This window comes from Phyllopteryx taeniolatus, chromosome 5, assembly GCF_024500385.1.
Source record: "Phyllopteryx taeniolatus isolate TA_2022b chromosome 5, UOR_Ptae_1.2, whole genome shotgun sequence".
NCBI lineage: Eukaryota > Metazoa > Chordata > Actinopteri > Syngnathiformes > Syngnathidae > Phyllopteryx > Phyllopteryx taeniolatus.
Window position 1 is genome coordinate 33,449,260 of NC_084506.1, and position 24,207 is coordinate 33,473,466.

At 48.2% G+C, this 24,207-nt stretch overlaps 2 protein-coding genes across 8 annotated transcripts in view; both read left to right on the plus strand.

The window, feature by feature from the left end:
• The first annotated feature begins 1,818 nt into the window (after nucleotides 1-1,818).
• nox5 (NADPH oxidase, EF-hand calcium binding domain 5) lies at nucleotides 1,819-16,670 on the plus strand. Of its 2 annotated transcripts, XM_061775199.1 has the most exons (16): nucleotides 1,819-2,427; nucleotides 2,531-2,681; nucleotides 3,542-3,752; nucleotides 3,834-4,074; nucleotides 4,141-4,294; nucleotides 4,416-4,588; nucleotides 5,852-6,034; nucleotides 6,265-6,397; nucleotides 6,480-6,619; nucleotides 7,676-7,864; nucleotides 7,932-7,976; nucleotides 8,040-8,164; nucleotides 8,237-8,321; nucleotides 10,459-10,558; nucleotides 10,655-10,821; nucleotides 11,010-16,670. In XM_061775199.1, exons 1-16 carry the CDS (start codon nucleotides 2,128-2,130, stop codon nucleotides 11,139-11,141), a joined length of 2,529 nt encoding a protein of 842 aa, XP_061631183.1. In that variant the 5' UTR covers nucleotides 1,819-2,127; the 3' UTR covers nucleotides 11,142-16,670. The 2 variants fall into 2 exon arrangements, with proteins under 2 accessions (XP_061631183.1, XP_061631182.1); XM_061775198.1 differs by having other exon boundaries at nucleotides 7,932-8,164.
• A 103-nt stretch (nucleotides 16,671-16,773) lies between these two features.
• ambra1b (autophagy/beclin-1 regulator 1b) overlaps nucleotides 16,774-24,207 on the plus strand; it is a 43,849-nt gene continuing 36,415 nt past the window's right edge. Inside the window, exons 1-5 of one of the 6 annotated variants that reach the window (XM_061775182.1) lie at nucleotides 16,774-17,004; nucleotides 17,983-18,376; nucleotides 18,446-18,504; nucleotides 21,241-21,424; nucleotides 23,391-23,563. In XM_061775182.1, coding sequence (XP_061631166.1) covers nucleotides 18,245-18,376; nucleotides 18,446-18,504; nucleotides 21,241-21,424; nucleotides 23,391-23,563 — 548 coding nt within the window. In that variant the 5' untranslated portion in view covers nucleotides 16,774-17,004; nucleotides 17,983-18,244. The remainder of the gene's footprint in view (nucleotides 17,005-17,982; nucleotides 18,377-18,445; nucleotides 18,505-21,240; nucleotides 21,425-23,390; nucleotides 23,564-24,207) is intronic. The other 5 variants (XM_061775185.1, XM_061775184.1, XM_061775186.1 and 2 more) reach the window with 5 other exon arrangements.

Sequence of the window (24,207 nt, forward strand, 5' to 3'; positions counted from 1 at the left end):
AAAAATAACTTAAATAAATTTAGTAAATGGCTGCAATATAACAAACAGGTCAAAAATTTAAGGAGGTCTGAATACTTATTGTACCGACTGTACTGGAGGCCCTTAGACCACCTTAAACTGGGAAGGAGTTTGTGTGTCCCAAAAAGTAATTGACAGCTTAATTGACTGTCTGTTTTTTTCCACTGATTTAGGACAATTTTGCATCGCTGAATGCGAAAATGACATCAGTTTCTCTTGTTTAGGTCAGGTTTTTATGCCACGTTAACCATCCATCCATCCCCCTTCTACCGCTTATCCGAGGTCAGGTCGCGGGGCAGTAGCTTTAGCAGGGACGCCCAGACTTCCCTTTCCCCAGCCACTTCATCCATCTCTTCCGGGGGGATCCCGAGGCGTTCCCAGGCCAGCCGAACGACGTAGTCTCTCCGGCGTGTCCTGGGTCGTCCCCGGGGTCTCCTCCCGGTGGGACGTGCCCGGAACACCTCACCGGGGAGGCGTCCGGGAGGCATCCGAATCAGATGCCCCGGCCACCCCATCTGGCTCCTCTCGATGCGAAGGAGCAGCGCCTCTACTCTGAGATCCTCCCGGATGACCGAGCTTCTCACCCTATCTCTAAGGGAGAGCCGGACACCCTGCGGAGGAAACTCATTTGGGCCGCTCGTATCCGGGATCTCGTTCTTTCGGTCACGACCGGTAATTCGAGAGCTTCGCCTTTCAACTTAGCTCCTTCTTTACCACAACAGATCGATACAAAGTCCGCATCACTGCAGACGCTGCACCGATCCGCCTGTCGATCTCCCGTTCCGTTCTTCCCTCACTCGTGAACAAGACCCCGAGATACTTGAACTCCTCCACTTGGGGCAGGATTTCATCCCCGACCTGGAGAGGGCACGCCACCCTTTTCCGACTGAGGACCACGGTCTCAGATTTGGAGGTGCTGATTCTCATCGCAGCCGCTTCACACTCTACTACGAACTGCTCCAATGAGAGTTGGAGGTCACGGCTTGATGAAGCACATCATCTGCAAAAAGCAGAGATGCAATACTGAGGCCACCAAACCGGTACCCCATACTCCCGAAGCACCCTCCACAGTACCACCCGAGGGACACGGTCGAACCCCTTCTCCAAGTCCACAAAACACATGTAGACTGGTTGGGCGAACTCCCATGCACCCTGAATCTGAGATTCGACTTCTCGACGGACCCTCCTCTCCAGCACCCCTGAATAGACCTTACCAGGGAGGCTGAGGAGTGTGATCCCCCTGTAGTTGGAACACACCCTCCGGTCCCCCTTCTTAAAAAAAGTGTGGGTAATCTGAACTGGTGTTTGGTGCATAGGCACAAACAACAGTCAGGACCCGTCCCCCCACCCGAAGGTGGGGGGAGGCTACCCTCTCCTCCACCGGGGTGAACCCCAACGTAGAGGCGCCGAGCCGGAGAGCAATAAGTATATCCAGACCTGCTCGGCGCCTCTCACCGTGGGCAACTCCAGAGTGGAAGAGAGTCCAACCCCTCTCGAGAGACTGGTACCAGAGCCCAAGCTGTGCATGGAGGCGAGTCCGACTATATCTAGTCGGAACTTCTCGACCTCACACACCAGCTCAGGCTCCTTCCCTGCCAGAGAGGTGACATTCCACGTCCCTAGAGCCAGCTTCTGGAGCCGGGGATCGGATCGCCGAGGTCCCCGCCTTCGGCCACCGCCCGGCTCGCGCTGCACCCGACCCCTATGGCCCCTCCCACAGGTGGTGAGCCCACGGGAAGGGGGACCCACGTTACCCTTTCTGGCTGTGCCCGGCCGGGCCCCATGGGTGCAGGCCCGGCCACCAGGCGCTCTCCTTCGCCTGGTGGCCACGTTAACTGTTTATGAATCAAATATTACAAACGTTGCTTAATGTAAATTGAATAGTAGACATTGATAAAAGAAAGTAACTGTAAAGTGAAAGTTACGTCATCGTTGTTCCAAACTCAGGGTATGAATCTCTGTTTATTTGAACCTCTACAGCAAAATTACCTGTAAATGCAAAGACAAATGAGGCCATTGTTCAAAATGTTTACCTGATTGAGCAAAACCGATGTGACATTTGGATTCAGCCCATCCAAATTTTCCTAAATTAGCTAAAAAGCTGAGACAATGAATTTGTTGTTGACTAGTGTTATTAAAGTAATTGTTAGTTGCAGCCCTACCTACGATGAACACAATTCTTACGAGACCAAAGCGGTCCACACTGATGCCTTTCCGACCAACTGCCAAGTAGTCCAGACCGGATGTTGTGGTCCAGACCGGGTGTTGTGGTCCAGACAGGTATCGGCCATGAGTGCGGACGAGGACGCGCGCTGGCTGGAGTGGGTGACCAAGCAGTTCGAGAGCATCGCCGGTGACGACAAAGAGATCGACCTGGATGAGTTCAAGACGGCGCTCAAGGTCAAAGAGGTCGGTCAGCTCACACTGTTCGACCCTTGCGGGACACACGGGGGTCTCGCGACCCGTGTGTCCCGCGACCCGGGCGTCACGTCACCCGTGTGTCCTGTGGCAGTCTTTCTTCGCCGAACGCTTCTTTGTGCTCTTCGACTCGGACGGGAGCAGCTCCATCAGCCTGGACGAGCTGCTGGAGGCGCTGGACCTTCTCATCCACGGCAGTGAGACGGACAAGCTCAGGTTCCTCTTCCAGGTCTACGATGTGGATGGTGAGCGCACACACAAGCACACGGTTAGCCACGATTTTATTCTGTTGTATTAATGGCAACATAGGTTAAAGACACCTTATGCCATCTAGTGGAAGAGCATTGAAGGTAGGACCTGAACCATTTCGGGACTGCTCCATTTAGCGCAACCCACATTTCCAACCTGTTCAACAGCATGTTATGATCAAATGCCGCACTGAGATCCAACAAGTGGTGACGGCATGGCTCATGAGGTGATGATTTCTTGTCGTGTGTTCCAGTCGTTTGGGGCATAAAATGGACTAGATGTAGTACAGACTTTGGGACCAAAGAGGCCACTCAAACTGCTGTAACAGAGAGTGCATGTGGTGGTATGCATGGAGTGCAGTGAGCAAAGATAGGCTGGAGTCTTAGCAATTCGTGTTTCGCCAACCAACGAATTTGTCAGCATGAGTGAAGAGAGGTTCCCATTGACCAGCAAGGAAGTCCAGTGTTAAAGGTGACAAACAAAGCGTGTTATATTCGGGATCTCGAATTGGGAGGGCAGATGTTTTAACAAGAAGCAATTTAGCAGAATGCGTTCATGATTTACTTTGAGAAGAGTGTTGAGCTGTTGTAGCTGCGTATCCAAGATTCGAACTGATATCCTACTGTACTGACGCATATGAATTAAGAAGGGATGTCACTTAAGTTCATATGCGAGTCAAGGCAGGTGAGACAATACTTTTGGCAATATAGTGTCCATTATTCGTAGTCGATAAACAATAAAGTTCCAACCAATGAAGTGAAATGGGATGCATTAGTCAATACACACTTGATCCATCAGTCAATGCATGAGGCAATACACAATTGTAAGAGGAGTGGTGGGGGCGGGGGGGCCACAGGAAGCGGATCTATCGATCCGGACGAACTGCGCACGGTTCTGAAGTCGTGCTTGCGTGAGAGCGCCATCTCTCTGCCGGAGGAGAAATTGGACGACCTCACCTTGGCGCTGTTCGAGTCGGCCGATAAAGACAACAGCGGCGCCATCACCTTCGAGGAGCTCAAAGCAGAACTGGAAGACTTTCCGGAGGTGATGGAGAACCTGACTATCAGGTGGGTGCGGCTTGGCGTTCTGGCCGAGTCTTGAAGAGCGACAGAGTCGGTCCAGAATGTTTTGTTCCACTCCTTCCTCAGCGCCGCTAACTGGCTCAAGCCTCCGGCTCAAGCGGACCAGAAGAAGCGGCAGGCTCCTCGGTACCTGACGCGGGCCTACTGGCACAACAACAGTCGCAAGCTCCTGTTTCTGTGTGGCTACGCCTGCCTCAGCGTGGCGCTATTCGTGGGCGCCGTCCTGCAGCATCGTCACAACAGTGCCTGCTACATGCTGGCTAAAGGATGCGGACAGTGCCTCAACTTCAACTGCACCTTTGTCATGGTAACGGGAAAGCACAGGATGGAAAGCATCATATACTGCATGTACTGAACGTGCGCACGCTCCAAGGTCTTGATGCTGCGTCGCTGTCTGACGTGGTTGCGGGCCACCTGGGTCGTCCGGGTTTTGCCACTTGACCAGAACATCCTGTTACATCAGATCGTGGGCTACGCCATCCTCGGATACACACTCGTGCACACCACTGCGCACATCTTCAACTTTGGTACGCACACACGCACCATCTCCGACTTCCTGGAAACACACACACACACACACACACACAACTGGTCTAATGCCGCGCGTTTATGTATGTGTGTGTGTGCGTGCGTGCGTGGGTGTTCCAGCCCAGCTGTCGGAGCATAGCGATTTCAGTGTTTGGGAGTACCTGCTGACGACACGGCCTGGCATCGGCTGGGTGAAGGGCACAGCGTCTGTGACGGGTGTCGTTCTTCAAGTCGTCGTCTGCCTTATGGGGCTCTGCTCCAGCACTTTTGTACGACGCGGCGGCCATTTTGAGGTCAGACGCCAACACGCAGGAAGAAAATGCATACACCTTGATCCTGGTACTGTTGTACAGTGGAACCTTGATTTAACGGACTAATGGGGGCAGGGGTCGTCGGCCTCAACTTGTCTTTAAACGTCGCTGTGATTGTCTAAGAGTGCCGTGAAAGTGATGTGAACGCTGGTGCTTGGCAGGGGTGATATTATGACATTCAACTGGTGGGAGTCGGAGCACTTTCATGAGCTGCGAGGTTTGCGCGCTTCGTTTTCTCACCTCCGTTACGAATGGATGCCATACAGAAGGAAGGGCTCGACAAAGACCGCATGTATACTGTACCAAAATCAGTAAAGTGTACACGACGAGCGGCCGAGTAAACAACAGTGGCGCAACCCGAAAATACGGGAAGCGCTATGTCTATTGATCGTGCCAGTAGAAAACAGCAGCCAATTTTGGAACTAACAGACCCTGTCCGCTGCAAGGGGGCGTTTTGAGTTCAAAGCAGACACTATTTTAAATCCTAAATCCATTAGCTCCGGTTCCGTTCAATCTAGGTTCCGCTGTACTTTACATACTAATACTGCTACCGCTACTGTACACTGTTTACGGTAGAGTTCTCCTCTCCAGAAAGTGACTCCACAAGGGGGTGCGAATTCCTCATATAAACTCGAATGATTGACATGTCATGCATTACACAAGAGGAAACCATTTCATGGAGCAGTTTCTTTTCTATTTTAGGGCACGTTTGCCGCCACCCACTGCGACTGCGCATCATGCGCATACCAGAAACAGTCACAGTATTCGCTACACTGTAAATGGTACGAATGAATAAATGTGATTTATTTTCGGTCAGCATCATAATACCATTAGTCAGAGAATCAAAAACGTACACACAAAAGAACAAACCGCTGAGCGAAAAGGGTTACGGTTGAAGTCTATAGCATACAACTGCGGCGCCCTTGGATTCATTGTTTTACTATCACAGAAAAAAAATAAAATAAATGTATCAATATAATATGTGCTTGTATACTGTACACTAGAACGTACAACATTCTTGTATATCTTTAAGAACATACTCAGGCATACATATGCACTGCGTCTACACATCTACATGTACAGTATATGTATCTGCTTACGCACACACACGTCTGAACCCAAAACCACTGATATACACTATATGCACATTATTTATGTCTGATATAAGGCAGAAACACTAAATCATATAGGCCTGCTAGTGTACTACTTTGACAAAGTCATATGCTCCTCCTCCTGACCTGGCAGGTGTTCTACTGGTCTCACTTGTCCTACGTGTGGGTGTGGTCCCTTCTCATGGTCCACTGCGCCAACTTCTGGAAGTGGTTTGTGGTTCCGGGTCTGGTCTTTTTGCTCGAGAAGATCATTGGAATCGCTGTGTCCCGTATGGGAGGTCTATACATCGTGGAGGTCAACCTGCTGCCGTCTAAGGTGACGACCTCTGTGTGACCTATGTTTGATTTCAATTCCACGTGAAATTTACACTCGCCATCACCGGTCCGATATGTTAGCTGCAGTGGCATCTCCAAGTCAGTCATTTTACTGTCCCCTCATCAGCCAACAACCTCCTGGTATGGTCCCATTGTGATGAGGTGGTTCAACAAATCTGTGCCAAGAGGTCCGCGCTAACAGGTCTGCACTAATGTGTCACGGGTGTGCAGGTGACTCATCTGGTCATCAAGCGTCCGCAGTTCTTCCACTTCAAGCCGGGAGATTACGTGTACATCAACATTCCGGTCATCGCCAAGTACGAGTGGCACCCGTTCACCATCAGCAGCGCTCCGGAACAATCTGGTGTGACCTAGTTTCTGCGTTTTGTTCACGTCGTGGTCCACTACGGCGGTCCGGCTGAGGCCGAGTCTTTGTGTCTGTGCAGAGAGTCTGTGGCTGCACATCCGCTCCATGGGCCAGTGGACCAACCGTCTGTATGAGTATTTCCGACAGCCGCAGAGTCCGGTGCCGAGTCCGAGGAGGCTGGCGGCGAGCCTGCGGAGCCGACGGCTGATAAAGACTCAGGTGGGAAACGGCGTTGTCGCGGAGACGCCAAGCTCTTCTTCAGCTGTTTTGATTAGTGACTGGTCGTAGCTCAAAGCAGACACAGAGTGTTGTGAAACACCAATCTTTATTTACAAAAGTAACGGACAAACAGTAAAACTGGTCTTAAGAAAACTGCTACAGAAATGCAGGAAATAAAACAAAAATAAAGGTAATCCCCCCAAAAGGTGCTACTGATTAGTAGGTCACAACTAAACAAACAGTAATCAAAACAAACTAACAAAAGAGAACCGAAAAGAACTGTGCTTATTCCCTAGTGGGGGGAAATAAATAAATAAATCCACAAAAGAAAAGTAGCGTGAACCCCCGCATACCACATATATGGTTTGGTATTCGCAAATTGCATTTTTTTTTAACCTGCTGGAAAAGTCACAAATTCAATGATTTTGTGCTCTGGCCAAAGCCATACTTTGGCACCTTCTTCTCTCTTGATGCATCTTGGTGCCAAGGAACGACGGTGGAGTGAATTGAGGGGCTTCATTTACACAAATGTATTGCGTTGCCGCTATTTTGTGGGATCTTGGTGACAAGAAATTTTATTGAAGTGGGTTGAGGAATTTCATTTAGACACAAATAATGCTTTGCTACCATGTTGGGGCATCTAAAGGTAATTATTCACTTTATTAGGGTGGGGGTCAATTACTGTCCAATTTCCTCTATACTCCGCTACGGGGTAGCACTTTACAAGGGAAACGTGGCTGGGGTTGGGGTTGGGGTTGGGGTTGAGGTCACTGAGGTGGTTTAAACCTCGTTGGCAAGGCCCCGGGGGGGGGATGAGATTCGCCCGGAGTTCCTCAAGGCTCCGGATGTTCTGGGGCTGTCCTGGTTGACACGCCTCTGCAACATCGGGGAACGTGGCAGTCTGGGGTGGTGGTCTCCCTTTTAAAGGAGGGGGACCGGAGAGTGAGGTCCACCGACAAGGGAATCCCTATTCAGAGGTGCTGGAAAAAAACAGACTGAACAGAAAACGAAACATGACTCTGAGTGGGTCATGTCATCATCCACTGTACCTCACAGGAGGAGTTGTTCAGCTCGCCGCACTATCACGGCGCCGTGGCGTCCAATGAGAACGACACGGTGGAGCTGACCATGTACCGTCACAATAGCTCCCGGGCCGGCACCACCCCGTCGACCTCGCCGCCACTTCCTGATCCTCCAGAAGAGCTCGGGCCTGCGGAGAGAGGCGAGGCCCCGCCCCTCAGAGAGGTAGATCATGTGAGTTCACAACCAATCGACTGGCAGCACACACTGATGCAACTTCATGCGCTTGAAGGTTTCTGCAAAGTATGGCGAGAATCACCACTTCTGCAACATCAAGGTGAGCGCACGCCGGGTCAAAATGCTTTTACGCAGCGGTCACATGATCTCGTTCACGATGCAGTGTTACGTGGATGGACCCTACGGTACCCCTACAAGACAGATCTTTGCGTCTGAGCACGCCGTCCTGATCGGGGCGGGAATCGGCATTACACCCTTTGCCTCCATTCTGCAAAGCATCATGTATCGGTGACTTCCTCTCCCTCCCAGCATGCCTTACTCTGTCGCCCTTCACGTGACGCTGTGTGCTTGTGGTTCCAGGTATCGGCGCAGGAAGCAGAACTGTCCCAATTGCAACTACTCGTGGTGTGAAAACATAAAGGATAGCGAAATGAAGCTACGCAAAGTAAGTCTGTGTAGATTCCCAGTTAATTTGCAAAGGTTGAGTCGAGACAGAGGTTCTCCATTCTAAATGGCCAACCTTAGCGATGCATGACATCTAATGTGTACCTCTGCCTCCAAAGTGAACGCAACTGCTTTGTAACATTTCACAGAGGCCAATAGGGCTGTTCCGGATAGGCGGACAGACAGCCTACGGGAGAAATGCTTGTTCGAGGAAGGGAGTTAGATAAAGCTGAAGATAAACGGCCGGTCAGGAAAAGTAATTGACATTACTTTTTAGGTGTATTTTCTTTCTGGAAAGATGTGTACTTTGCACTTTCATCGTTGAATTGCCATGTTCCGGGCTTCGGATAAACAGCTGCTTGCACTGTTGATCTTTGCACTAATGTTAACATTTTGAAATAAACTGCTTCATACTGTTTGAACCAATAGTTTCTTTTAGAGTCATACAGTAAGATGGATCCATTGTACACATATGAGGACATTGATTTTTGAGAGAACCAGTTACTGTTAGAAGCTAAAATGTTGTATGTCCAGCAATTGGGCCCTTGTGTTTCCAAACAGCACATATATATTTTTTAATGTTATGATAAGCTAACTGTAACAACAGCAACAGTATGGTTTCATGCCTAGAAAGAGTACCACAGATGCATTATTTGCCTTGAGGATGTTGATGGAAAAGTACAGAGAAGGTCAGAAGGAGCTACATTGTGTCTTTGTAGATCTAGAGAAAGCCTATGACAGAGTACCCAGAGAGGAACTGTGGTACTGCATGCGGAAGTCTGGAGTGGCAGAGAAGTATGTTAGAATAATACAGGACATGTACGAGGGCAGCAGAACAGCGGTGAGGTGTGCTGTCGGTGTGACAGAAGAATTTAAGGTGGACGTGGGACTGCATCAGGGATCAGCCCTGAGCCCCTTCCTTTTTGCAGTGGTGATGGATAGGCTGACAGATGAGGTTAGACTGGAATCCCCGTGGACCATGATGTTTGCAGATGACATTGTGATCTGCAGTGAAAGCAGGGAGCAGCTGGAGGAACAGTTAGAAAGATGGAGGCATGCACTGGAAAGAAGAGGAATGAAGATTAGCCGAAGTAAAACAGAATATATGTGCATGAATGAGAGGGGTGGTGGGGGGAAGAATGAGGCTACAGGGAGAAGAGATGGCAAAGGTAGAGGACTTTAAATACTTGGGGTCAACCGTCCAGAGCAATGGTGAGTGTGGTCAGGAAGTGAAGAAACGGGTCCAAGCAGGTTGGAACGGGTGGAGGAAGGTGTCAGGTGTGTTATGTGACAGAAGAGTCTCTGCTAGGATGAAGGGCAAAGTTTATAAAACAGTGGTGAGGCCAGCCATGATGTATGGATTAGAGACAGTGGCACTGAAGAGAAAACAGGAAGCAGAGCTGGAGGTGGCGGAAATGAAGATGTTGAGGTTCGCTCTCGGAGTGACCAGGTTGGATAAAATTAGAAATGAGCTCATCAGAGGGACAGCCAAGGTTCGATGTTTTGGAGACAAAGTTAGAGAGAGCAGACTTCAATGGTTTGGACACGTCCAGAGGAGAGAGAGTGAGTATATTAGTAGAAGGATGATGAGGATGGAGCTGCCAGGCAAGAGAGCTAGAGGAAGACCAAAGAGAAGGTTGATGGATGTCGTGAGGGAAGACATGATGGCAGTTGGTGTTCGAGAGGAGGATGCAGGAGATAGGCTCTCATGGAAAAGGATGACGCGCTGTGGCGACCCCTAACGGGACAAGCCGAAAGGAAAAGAAGAAAGAAGAAGATAAGCTAACTGTCCACATATAAGGACATCCTTTTCTGCAAAAAGCACTTCCTGTGCAAAGACCACATTTAGTTATTATACTTATTAGGTCTTACTTATCCCCAATAGTAAGGAGAGGGAAAAAAAATGCACACCAGACAAAAGCTCGGCTCTCAGTTATACAAAATGCTCAATCACAGTCACACCTGGCAACAACAACAACAAACCCCATGTGATATACCCCTGGGGACCCACCTACCAGAGACATAACACCTAAAATAAGGGACTGAATCCTAATCCTTTTGGATTAAAGGTGAAATGTCTTCAACAAACAACAAGAGTCCAGTTGCCTCTGTAAGCAAAGTTTTTGCTGGTCTTTCAGGTCGACTTCATCTGGATCAACCGCGACCAGAAGTCCTTCGAGTGGTTCGTCAGCCTCCTGACCAAATTGGAGATGGACCAGGCCGACGGGGAGCCCGAAGGTGACGCCTAGCCCGGCCCGCCCACTTGACCACAGAGCCCTCGGCAATGTCATGACCTTAATTTTGGTGTGACCTCCGTCGTTTCTCCTGTGGTAGGTCGTTTCCTGGAGATGCACATGTACATGACGTCAGCTTTGTGCAAGAACGACATGAAGGCCATTGGCCTACAGATGGCGCTGGACCTGCTGGCCAAGAAGGAGAAGAGAGACTCCATCACAGGCCTGAGGACTAGAACACAGCCCGGACGACCCGAGTGGGCCAAGGTTCGAATGTCCCAAAAGTACCAGAAAAAAGATCCATTTGTGCATGCTCCCTTTAAGAGCGATGCCGCAGCTCACCCAAATCACGTCATGTCGCGTTACAATGTTGTGCTCCACGGCGGGCTGCAAAGTCATGTTTCAGCTTTGATGGAAAGGTGTAACTAACCAAATGTTGTTGTGGCCATGGTCAGGTGTTCCAGAAAATTTCGGAGGAGAACAAAGGAAAAGTTCACGTGTTCTACTGTGGTTCTCCTGCACTGGCCAAAGTCATTAAAGCTCAGTGCGAACACTTCGGCTTCAACTTCTACAAGGAAAACTTCTGAAGTAAAAGAGGATACGTTTCTATGGCAACATTTCCATAGGTCGGAATGCTGATCTTGAAGATGATCTTTGTACAATCTTCCTGTGCAGAAAACAATAGGGGGCAGCACACCTTTGTCTCACAAGCTTGAATGGGACCCGTGAAGCCTCCCAATGTACTACCGCCTCAGCTGCTTTTAGCACACACACACACACACACACACACACACACACACACACACACACACATATACATTCAAATATCCATCCATCTACAGCCGAGAGATGTAGTTGCTCTAGTTTGTCCTGGGCCGTCCCTGCATCCTCCTCCTGGTGGGATGTGCCTGGAACACCTCACCAGCGAGGCGTCTAGGGACATCCTAACCATATGCCTGGGCCAACTCATCTGGGTCCTCTCTATGTGGAGGAGCAGTAGCTCGACTCTGAACCCCTTCTGGATGACCGAGCTTCGATCTGGAACCCGTACACTGTGCAGAGAAAATTCATTTCAACTGCTTGTATCCGCGATCTTGGTCTTTCGGTCATGATCCACAGCTCGTGACCATAGGTGAGGGTAGGAATGTAGATCGACCGGTAAATGGAGGGCTTTTTGGATCAGCTCTTTCTTCACCACGACAGACCGATACAGAGTCTGCAACACTGCAGATGGTGCACCGATCCGCCTGTCAATCTCCTGCTACATTCTTTCCTCACTTGTGAACAAGACCCAAGATACTCATTCCCGCCCTGGTGATGGAGCCCCAACCCTTTTCCGACTGAGTACCATCGTCTCAGATTTAGAGGTGCTGATTCTCATCCCAACCGTGTCACACTCAGTTGCAAACCGCTCGAGTGAGAGTTCAAGATCACGACTTAATGAAGCCATCAGAACCACATAATTTGCACAAAGCAGAGATGTAATACTGTGGTCACCAAACTGGACCCCCTCAACACCTCGACTGCGCCTAGAAATTCTGTCCTTATGAACAGAATCGGTGACAAAGGGAAGCCCTCACTGAGAAAAAATACAACTGACTGCCAGCAATGTGGACCAAGCTCTGACACCAGTCATACAGGGACCGAACACCCAGTATCAGAGGGTCCGGTTCTCCATACGCCACCCCCCCCCCCCCCCCCACACACACACACACACACAGAACTGCCTCAGGAACATGGTGCAATGCCTTCTCCAAGTCCACAAAACACACGTGGACTGGTTGGGCGAACTCCAAAGCACCCTCGAAGACCCTGCTAAGGGTGTAGAGCTGGTGCACTGTTCCAATGACAGGGTGAAAACCACACTGCTCCTCCTGAATCTGAGATTCCAATTCCTAATAGACCTTCCTCTCCAGAACCCCTGAATAGACCTAACCAGGGAGGCTGAGGAGTGTGATTCCCCCTATAGTTGGGACACCCCCTCCGGCCCCCCTTCTTAAAAAGGGGGGGACCACCACCCCGGTCTGGCAATCCAGAGGCACTGTCCCCAATGTCCACGCGATGTTGCAGAGGCGTGTCAACCAGGACAGCCCCACAACATCCGGAGCCTTTAGGAACACCGGGCGTATCTCATCCACCCCTGGGGCCCTGCCACCGAGGAGCTTTTTAACAACCTTGGTGAACTCAACCCCAGAGATAGGAGAGCCCGCCTCAGAGTCCCCACACTCTGCTTCCTCATGGGAAGGGGCTCGGGAGAATTTAGGACATTAGCGTTAGTTAGGCATGGCTGCTACATTGGTATAATGTCTCATTTGTACTAGTGTTACTACATCTTCTTTTCCTTTCCTGTCTCCTGCATCCTCCTCTCTAACACCAACTGCCCTCATGTCTTCCCTCATGACCTCCATCAACCTTCTCTTTGGTCTTCCTCTAGCTCTCTTGCCTGGCAGCTCCATCCTCATCATCCTTCTACCAATATACTCACTATTTCTCCTCTGGACGTGTCCAAACCATCGAACTCTGCTCTCTCTAACTTTGTCTCCAAAACATCTAACCTTGGCTGTCCCTCTGATGAACTCATTTCCAACCTGGTCACTCCTAGAGCGAACCACTTTTTCATTTCCGCCACCTCCAGCTCTGCTTTCTGCTATCTCTTCAGTGCTACTCTCTCTAATCCGTACATCATGGTTGGCCTCACCACTGTTTTATAAACGGTGCCCTTCATCCGAGCAGAGACTCTTCTGTCACACCTGACACCTTCCTTTATCGTTCCAACCTGATTGGACACGTTTTCTTCACTTCCTTACCACAGTCACCATTGCTTTGGACTGTTGACCCCAAGTATTTGAAGTCCTCCACCCTTTCTATCTCTCCTCCCTGTAGTCTCACTCTTCCCCCACCACCCTTCTCATTCATTCACATATATTCTGTCTTACTTCAGCTAATCTTCATTCCTCCCCTTTCCAGTTCATGCCTCAATATTTCTAACTGTTCCTCCACCTGCTCCCTGCTTTCACTGCAGATCACAATGTCATCTGCAAACATATGGTCCCCGGGGATTCCAGTCTAACCTCATCTGTCAGCCTATCCATCAACACTGCAAACAGGAAGGAGCTCAGGGCTGATCCCTGATGCAGTCCCACTTCCACCTTAAACTCCTCTGTCACACCTACAGCACAGCTCACCACTGTTCTGCTGCCCACATACATGTCCTGCATTAGTCTAACATACTTCTCTGTCATTCCAGACTTGCGCATGCAGTACCACAGTTCCACTCTGGGTACTCTGTCATAAGATCCACAAAGACACAATGTCGCGCCTTCTGACCTCTGTACTTTTCCATCAAGATCCTCAAGGCAAATAATGCATTTGTGGTACTCTTTCTAGGCATGAAACCATACTGTTGCTCGCAAACTCACTTCTGTCCTGAGTCGAGCCTCCACTACTCTTTCACATAACTTCATTGTGTGGCTCATCAACTTTATTCCTCTCTAGTTCCCACAGCTCTCCACATCACCCTTGTTCTTCAAAATGGACACAAGCACACTTTCCCTCCATTCCTCAGGCATCTACTCACCCGCTAGAATTCTGTTGAACAAGCTGGTCAAAAACTCCACAGCCACCTCTCCTAGATGCTTCCATACCTCCACAGGAATGTCATCAGCACCCACTGCCTTTCCATTTTTCATCCTCTTTAATGCCTTTCTAACTTCCCCCTTACTAATCATTGCCACTTCCTGGTCCACCACACTTGGTTCCTCTACTCTTCCATCTCTCTCATTTTCCTCATTCATCAACTCAAGATCATCGCCTGCCACCGTGGGGGACCTAGGTTCAAGACCCCGACTGGACCCATCCCCCGGACTCACGGTTGTGGGGTCCTTGAGGAAGACACTGATACCCCGAAATGCTCCCCGGGCGCTTCAGCTGCCCCCTGCTCCAGTGTGTTCCACTAACGTGTGTGTGTTCACTGTGATGGGTAAAATGCAGAGAACAAATTTCATGTGCATTCATGTTCATGACAATAAAGGTCATTCTTCTTCTTCAAAGTATTCTTTCCATCTATCCAGCACACTACTGGCGCCAGTCAACACATTTCCATCTCTATCCTTAATCACCCTAACCTGCTGCACATCCTTCCCATCTCTATCTCTCTGTCTGGCCCACCTGTATAGATCTTTTTCTCCTCCTTTAGTGTCCAACCTGGCATACATGTCATCATATGCCTCGTTTGGCCTTTGCCACCTCTCCCTTTGCCCTATGTTGCATCTCAATTTATTCCTTTCTCCTCTCCTCGGTCCTCTCAGTGTCCCACTTCTTCTGAGCTAACCTATTTCCTTGTATGATTTTCTGTACTTTGAGGTTCCACCACCAAGTCTCCTTCTCTCCTTTCTTGACAGAAGGTACACCAAGTACTCTCCTGCCTGTCTCTCTGATCACCTTGGTTGTAGTGTTACAGTCTTGTGGAAGCTCCTCCTGTCCACCGAGAGCCTGTCTCAGCTCTTCCCAAAAGGCCGCACAACATTCTTCCTTTCTCAGCTTCCACCACATGGTTCTCTGCTCTGCCTTTGTCTTCTTAATCTTCCTCCACCCACCGGTCTTCTTCTTTGCTGTCTAGCCACACTCTCCCCTACCACTACTTTACAATCTGTAACATCCTTCAGATGACATCGTCTGCACAAGATCTAATCCACCTGCGTGCTTCTACCTCCGCTCTTGTAGGCCACCCTATGTTCCTGCCTCTTCTGGAAAAAAGTGTTCACTACAGCCATTTAAATTCTTTTTGCAAAGTCTACCACCATCTGTCCCTCCAAGTTCCGTAAGTAAGTGCCGTACTTACCCATCACTTCTTCATCACCCCTATTACCTTCACCAACATGTCCATTACAATCTGCACCAATCACGACTCTCTCTCTGTCTGGAATGCTCAGAACTACTTGGTCTAGCTCCTTCCAGAATTTCTCTTCCACCTCTAAGTCACATCCTACCTGTGGGGCATCGCCGCTAATCACTTTATGCATAACACACTCAATTTCAAGTTTCAGCCTCATCACTCGATCTGATAGTCTTTTAACCTCCAAGACATTCTTAGCCAACTCTTCTTTTAAAATAACTCTCCCTCCATTTCTCTTCCCATCTACACCATGGGAAAACAAATTGTAACCCTGCCCCTAAACGTCGAGCCTTGCTGCCTTTCCACCTGCTCTTCTGGACACCCAATATATCAACCTTTCTCCTAATCATCGTGTCAACCAACTCCTGAGCTTTTCCTGTCATAGTCCCAACATTCCAAGTCCCCAGATTCAATACGAGGCTCTGTGCTTTCCTCTTCTCTTTCTGCCGAAGAACCCGCTTTCCATCTCTCCTTCGTCTTCGACCCACAGTAGCTGAATTTCAACCGACGCCCTGCAGGTTAACTGTGCCGGGGGGGGGGGGGGCGTTGTTAACCCGGGCCACGACCGATCCGGTATGGAATTCTTTAGATGAATGCTCATATTGTTTGGCAAAGTTTTAAGCCGGATGCCCTTCCTGACGCAACCCTCTGCATTTATCCGGGCTACAGTTTGCACTGGCTTGTGCCCCCCATAGGGCTGCATTGTACTAGTGTTACTATAACACTAAATGTATCGGTTTTAAGTTTTATTTTTTGGAATGTACAATCACTTACAAATTAAAAAGAGGAGTACATTCTTTAAAAAAAAGCTGAAAACTTCCCTTGAATGTATTCATCATGTAATGTATTTCTCAAGTTGCTAAATGCAGCAAACTGCTTTCAGTGTCCTGTAAATGTTTTCAATTTTGTGAGACCAACAAAAATGAAAGTAGTAACAGAATATGTAAATAGATTGTTCCCATTATTATTTAGACCAGTACTATAAATTCAGGATATGTTGTGATATTTAGTTGCTTAAAATGCTGGTCAATTACGGTAGGGTTAGTTTTGTGTTTTTTATTAAATCTTTCATTTCCAATCTGATCTCTCGACTTTGTAGTCACCCGAGGATGTCATTTAACCTGTCATTTTGTCGTATTCTCTGTTTGGATCAATGTGATTGTTTATGTCGAGCGTAAACCTTGAAAGGCATTAAAGGTTAGAGGATGTGTGCTTTTTTGGATTGGAGTGTCAAACGTGGTTTTTGTGAATGACACTGATCGGTTGGTTCGATCGATCGATGAGTAGTAATCGGCGCTCTGTTGGACAGCCTGCGTGCGGCTCGCCGTTAGCCTGCTAGCTACGCAGGAGCCATTGGGCGTCTGGCAGCGCGTCAAACAGTGGACCAAAACCTTCGCAAACATCGTTCCTTTTCCCCACACATGTTGTCCGTTTGTGGAGGCAGACGCCGATGTTGAGCACAAGACGAGTGAAAATTGATTTACAACGGACACCTTTTCCGTTTCAGCCGAAGCTAGCTCCGTGGCTAACGTTCGCAGCCCCGAAGATGAAGAAAGGTAGGCCTTCCTTTTCAACATCATCATCATCATCATCATCATCAACAGCAGCATTACTGCTACACACGTCTTCTTTCCACTTACGTGCTACTTCAACTCGTTTTTCTCTCATGTGACTACTAAGTGTTAGGATTCCGACCAGCTAATGAATGTAGCTGCTTTAAAAAGCAGGAAAAATGTCACTGAGCGGCTTTCGATCGACGAGCACTTTTCGGATGTCATTTTGAATTCGATTTTTGTGGCTGACTGCACGATTTAGGCGTCCTAAATACGACGGACATAGAGTACACACTGGGTACACAACCGTTTGTCTGTTTCGACTGACACACGGACACACACAGTGTTAAAATGCATGTTTGTAATAACTACGTATACAGGTCTTGACAAAGGCATTTCCCCACTTGGTTTCTCTGTGCCCAGCTATGGGTCATTGCAGCGCATGTATGCATCTATGTGGATGAATGCCGGGAGGGAATTGATTTTAACGAGTTGCTTATCTTTGTATGAAAAGTGCTCAATAAATAGTCTGACTGATTGATTGAAATGCTCAAATTCTTCAATAAAACATGCAAATGGGGCTTGAAACTGTTTGTTCCTCTTCTAGAGGTGGAGAGGTCACTTAGCTTGAAAGGGTCTGCATGAAAGCCCTTCATGATGCTAGATGCTGTTTTTATTTCATAAGTTGATCATGTATTTTCACGATGATGTATGTTTTGTTTCTTTGACTATGCTGTCTACAGCCAGGTCGCCATTACAAATGAGAATCTCTTCTCAATTGCCTTATGTGGATAATTACAGGTAGAAAAAACCCAAAAGAGTTTTGTGTCGATAGCACACACAGATGCAGTGTTCTTTGTCAAAAGGTTGAGCTTGACTTTTTGTTAGGCGGGTTGCCGTTTAAAGCTCATCGAGTCGGTGGAACGACATTGTCAATGAAATCTGACATGTTTGGCTGCACATAATTTGATGTTCGGTCAGCTTGCAGGCTTCAAGTTGGATGTGAGGCGAGTTGAAAGCTGTTGACGGCAGTCGGGAAGCAGATGAGCATTGTTTTTGTTTTTATTTTCAAAACATTGTGCCTTCGAAGAAGCCCATTTGCCGCACAGAATGGCAAATCCAAATGTGTCTGTTTTTCAGTGGCTTCTGGTGGGGCTTTTGGTTGTTGTTTAATTGTCTAACGCGCCCCTGACCCCCTCACCCCGAAGTCTAACCCGCCAGCCTAGACGAGGCGGACGGCGAGATGGCGTCGGGTCCCAGGAACTCGGTGCGCCTCCTGTCGCGGCGGGAGCGCGGCTGGCAGACGTGCGGCTCGCAGCGCCTCCTGCACTTGCTGGTGGAGGAGAAGGTGCGCTGTATGAAGTGGCAGAGTCAGGTAAGCCCGCCACTGCCATTTCCCTCTCTTCTGGCCTCTACAGCTCACCAACTTGCTGTTTGTGCACAGAAAGTGGAGCTGCCCGACAGCCCCAGATCCACCTTCCTTTTGGCCTTCAGCCCTGACCGGTGAGGATGGCTCCTGTTGTCTTTTCTTCTCTTCCAGTCACTCATGTTTGCAAAGTCTCAACTGTGCCAGTCAAAAAACAGGAAGAACATCCTGACTCTGTGGCGGCACAACAACGTATATGCGCTAGTCGCAGTACTGGTATATCAGTGGAACCCCGCTATATCGCGGCTACGTGCAGATTTCTAACTGGAACGCGTCTCTCTTTATTTGCACATTCCGTGCAAATATATTGGGGCGTTATTGTTTGTAGGCCTTACAGAAAACGGCTACCAAAAATACAAAATAGAAACGTTGTTTTTGCCCACGTACTGTCAATTTTTGTTCAGCCACAGCTCTTTTCCATCTGAAAGATTTCTTCAGTTGTGGCTGTCCTAGGTCCTTTGATGGGATGGATACCTTCCCCCAATTCCTTGTTTGTTTTGCTGCTATGAACATTTTAACCAAATATTCATTCCTTTTATGAATAGTAGTGTCCTGGAAATGACAGCTCGGCATAACATCAGGGCTCAATGCAATTGACACATTACATCAGCACTTGTCTTCCATAACCCACTACCACCATTTGCACATTTCCAAAATGCACGAGTGATCAACAGCAACTTCGCCACGTTCAAGCCAAAATCTTTGATGTATCTTTAGCCGTCGGCTTCTCAACTTTGCTGTCGATTCTTCCAGCCAAAGAAGGTAGTTTGATATATCCGCCGCATATTTAGCCAATCTGTATCCCTAATATTGTTTTTTTCCCCCCTTATTTTTACTTGTAAGTGGTGGTGTATTTTATTGTATTTATGTTTTTTGGGGGGGAGGGGGGGGGGTGCAATAACCCTGAGATTGCTGTCCCTATATGCTTTAGTTATAGTTTGAATGACTCCGCTCTCTCTCGAGTGAATGCCCTGTATTTCTGTTCTGTATTAACCTCTCATTTGGAGGTAACGGAAGAAACCCTGTTTTTGGGACAGATCTTGAAAACTCCGCAGCTGCCCATTCTCCTCGAGAACACATCATACCCATCTTATTCTAGTTTGCATCATTATATATTTTGGGTCTCTGAGGTACTCTGTACCATACTTTTAGTGTATGTTGTGATATGGAATGGAGATCATTTACATTTTTTTCAATGTATCTTTACGGTATCTCCTAGCATGTTTTTGGATGCTCTGAGTTGAATTTCTTTCCACCTCCCCCAATAATCAGGGTTGCACCAATTGTATATGTATGCAATTTGTGATTCATAATCTTATTGAAGTTGGACCATGCCATCCCTCCCTTTTCTTTGGGCAGCTGGAGCCTTTCAGATTTCAACCTTGACCTTTTACCGTCCCACATAAAACCTGCATATAATCCTATCCCTTGATGTAAATTGAGTTTGACTGGCACCTACTGGCAAAGCTTGGAATAAATCCAGAAACGTTTTCAATCCTTGCAGTGAAATCCAGAGAAGAAGAAGAAGGACGACCTTTATTGTCATGAACACGCATGCACACAAAATTTTCTTCTCTGCATTTTACCCATCACATTGAATACATACACGTGTTAGTGGAACGTTCACACTGGCGCAGGGGGCAGCTGAAGCACCCGGGGAGCATTTCGGGCTATCGGTGTCTCGCTCAAGGACACCGCAGTCCGGTCCGGTCGGGGTCTTGAACCTATGTCCCCCACGGTGGCAGGCGATGATCTAAACGTGAAACATAAATTGAAATTGCCCACGGATTCCTGAGTTCCAGACGTTTTTTCTGGCAAGAGGCTTGAAATCAGCTCATTGGAATTTCTCAAGTTTATCTACGTCACTAGCGAAGATCTCTGCCGTTCTTGAGCCGGCGCTGTCAACATGACGCACACGTGTGGTCTCCCGAGTGGGTCTTCTACACGGAGGAGACCAATCAGAGGAAAGGGGGCGGTCTTAGCCAAGTACGGACAAAGCGGATGCAAAACTTGGTCAAACAGAAAGTAGCTGTCATAGGGGCCTATTCTGGACACAGATGACAGAAGCATGGTGTTTTTTGTAATGAACTTGACACTTTTATACCAAGTCCATGTTCGAGAGTCACGCTCGGGCGGTCGAAAGAGCCAAAATCCGGGACCTTTAAGGGAACGCTAACTGTTAATTATGTTCGCTAGCCCCTGAGCTAAACCAGCAACTTCACTTGGCATGTACCTGGATTGCTGTGTACTCTATGTTTACATTTTTAGGGACAACGGTTTCTTTAGTTTTGGGCGCAGCATCTTTTATTCATGTTCTGTTTAGTGATGCGTTTGATGTTACATATTAATCCCAAAATGATTTTCGGAAACAATTATTGATATAAAATAGTCGAACAATAAAAAGCTTTTATTCAGGGGTTTTGTTTAAAAGGCAACTTAACAAATGTTATTCTCATTTGCCTTTGGTTTTGACTGAAAGGGAAAAAAGGTGATTAAAATGGGAAAAATCTGGGGTTTTATTTTAAGGCCATATCACCCAGTGTGAACATGATTAAAGGGAAAGGGATTCGATGGCTGGATGATGACAGGACAGTGGATCTTTAGCAATAGAAGCCATCCTCTGTTATTAGTGTTGAGGGTAGTAGTGGTGAACAACATGTATTAGACACAGGTCCATGAAATAGAACATGAATGAAGACAAAAAAGATGACTGAATGGGGACCTGAGATAATGGCGAGTGTGTGTTTGTAGATGTGCGAGCATGTAGCAAAGATGTTGACGCTGTCTCTGTTTCCATGGCGACACCCTTCAAGGACCCTCATGGCCTCCACGCACGTCAACCACAACATTTACATCACGGAAGTCAAGACCGGGAAATGCCTCCATTCCCTGGTGGGCCACCGTAGAACACCCTGGTGTGTGACCTTTCACCCTACGATTTCTGGCCTGGTAGCCTCCGGGTGCCTTGATGGCGAAGTTCGCATCTGGGACTTGCACGTGAGTAGGCAAGATGGCCAACACTGCGCTCGTGGAGGCTTTGGCAACCTCATCTGCACTGCTTCCTGATCAGAATCCGAATCATCTTTATTTGCCAAGTATGTCAAAAACCCACACTGACCTTGTCTCCGGTAGTTGGAGTTGCTCTAATACGACAACGGACAGTCGATTGACGGACAGAGAATACTTTGGAGACGTAAAAACACAGTCACTGAGCAATAAAAGGTTACCAGTAATGTGGTAATGCTGGTACAATTATTTGTAAAAAAAAAATTTGACAATTGTGCAAAATGAATAGTCCTCTAGCAATTAGATAGATAGTCACTGGTGCAGTGACCATTGTGCACATGGTGGAGAGACTTCAAGAAATGTATGCAATTTAAAGTGACTAGTAGTGCGATAATCTGGGACAATGTCAATTGTGCAAATGGTGCAGATACTTCTCAAGCACGAGTGGCCAGTATTGGTCAACAACAGATATGCAAACAGTGGAGGGTGGCGAGACTACTACAGTGAGTTCACGAGTAATGTATCATTGGCCCCACAGGCCCGAGACAGATATGACAACAATCTCAAGACAAAATTGGCAGCATCTTACAGTGGAATTGTAAGTTAACTGTTTAAGAAGTTCATGGCAAGAGGGAAGACGCTGTTGGAATGTCTGCTTGTTTTAGTTTGCATTGTTCGACAGCGCCTACCTGAGGGAAAGAGCTGGAAGAGGTGGTGACCAGGATGTGGAGGGTCCAAGAGGATTTTGCATGCTCTTAGTTCTGGCAGTGCGCAAGTCCTCAAGGGGGGTTAGGGGGTACCGACAATCTTTTCAGCAGTTTTGATTGTCCGTCGCAGTCAGATGTTGTCCTTTTTTGTGGCAGCACCAAACCAGACTGTGATGGAAGAACACAGGACCGATTCGATGACCGCCGTGTAGAACTGCCTCAACAGCTCCCGTGGCAGGCCGTGCTTTCTCAGAAGCCGCAGGAAGTACATCCTCTGCAGGGCCTTTTTGAGGATGGACTTGATGTTGAGCTCACACTTCAGGTCTTGAGAGACTGTAATTCCCAGGAACTTCGTCTTGACGGTTGACACAGGGCAGTTGGGCAGCGTTAGGGGCAGCTGTGGCCAAGGATGCCTCCTGAAGTCCACGGTTATCTCTACAGTCTTGACGGTGTTCAGCTCCAGGTGCGGCCGCTCCGCTTCCTGTCGATACGCAGACTCGTCACTGTCTTTCATGAGGCCGATGACTGTCCTGTCGTCTGCAAACTTCAAGAGTTTGACCGCCGGGGGCGTTGAGGTGCAGTCGTTCGTGTATAGAGAGAAGAGCACAACCTTGGGGCGCCACGGTGCTGGTGCTGCGTGTAGATGAGGCGGTGTCCCCCCCTCAGGAAGTTGTAAATCCACTGGCAGATGGCAAGCGAGACGCTGAGCTGGAGGAGAGGAGTTTGGGATTAATGCCGTTGAACGCAGAGCTGAAGTCCACAAACAGAATCCTTGCGTAGGTCCCCACGCCGTCGAGGTGTTCTCGGATGAAGTGCAGTCCCATGTTGACTGCGTCATCCGCAGACCTGTTTGCTCGGTAGGCAAACTGCAGGGGGGTCCAGCAGGGGACCTGTGACGCTCTTGAGGTGGTCCAGCACGAGGCGTTCAAAGGTGATGTTAGGGCGACAGGCCTGTAGTCATCCAGTCCCCAAGTTTCTTGGGAACTGGGATGACGGTGGAGCATTTGAAACAGGTTGGTACTTCACACAGTTCCAGAGATCTATTGATCTCTCTACAGCGCTAATCAACAGTCTTGCCTTTTCTCCAGCCCGACCTAATTTGCATCCCAATCTCATCGAAAACGCTGCCTAATCTGCTTCCTATCCAATCTGCTACACATCAGGAGTGTACATGTTGGCTGTTTAGTAATTACACTCTACTTTAAAAATGTGTGCGTGTGCGTGTGCGTGTGTGTGTGTGTGCCGCCCAGGGCGGCAGTGAGAGCTGGTTCACGGACAGCAACGTGGCCATCGCCTCATTGGCCTTCCACCCGACCGCTCAGCTCCTCCTCATCGCCACCAACAATGAGCTGCACTTTTGGGACTGGAGCCGACCGGAACCCTTCGCCGCCGTCAAGACGGGCAGCGACGCCGAGCGAGTGCGGTGAGTCTCGCCGAGCGCACGGGGTCCGACCCAACACACGAGACCCCTCGCCTTTACGTTTTTCACCTTTAAGAGTACACGAATGCCACCTTGTGGTCAGATTGACACATGCTCGACAAGTTTAGGACTCTCGTTGCAAAAATACAAAATCATACTGAGTGAATTGATCGTTTCGAGTGAAAGCGTTTACTGTATTGAAGACAGTTTTGACTCTTTCTAATTTTTCAGCAAGACAAAAGACTTGTTTTAAGATGCATTTAACGAATCTGAAGTCAATTCATACTCGTTCCCTTGGCAGATTGTTTCACTTAAAACCAGTGTTAAGCAGTTAATTTCTTTCTTTGAAAGTCTTTAGGATGGAAAATGCTTATTAGTCTTAGTCATATTTTAGTCATTTCAAAATCTGATAGTTTGGTCCAGTTTTAGTCGACAAAAATTCAAAAAGTCATTTTTTTCATAATGATAGTTTACATTTAACAATAATTCATCATTAATTTCATAATTTTGACAAAATACTATCATGTTAAGAAAATAGAATGGCAGGGCTCGAGACTGCGACCAAATGTTTTCCCCTGCAATTTCCTGCGTGGCAGAGAGAGAGAGAGAGATAGCGGGGGGGAGAGCAAGAGAGAGAGGCGCGCTGT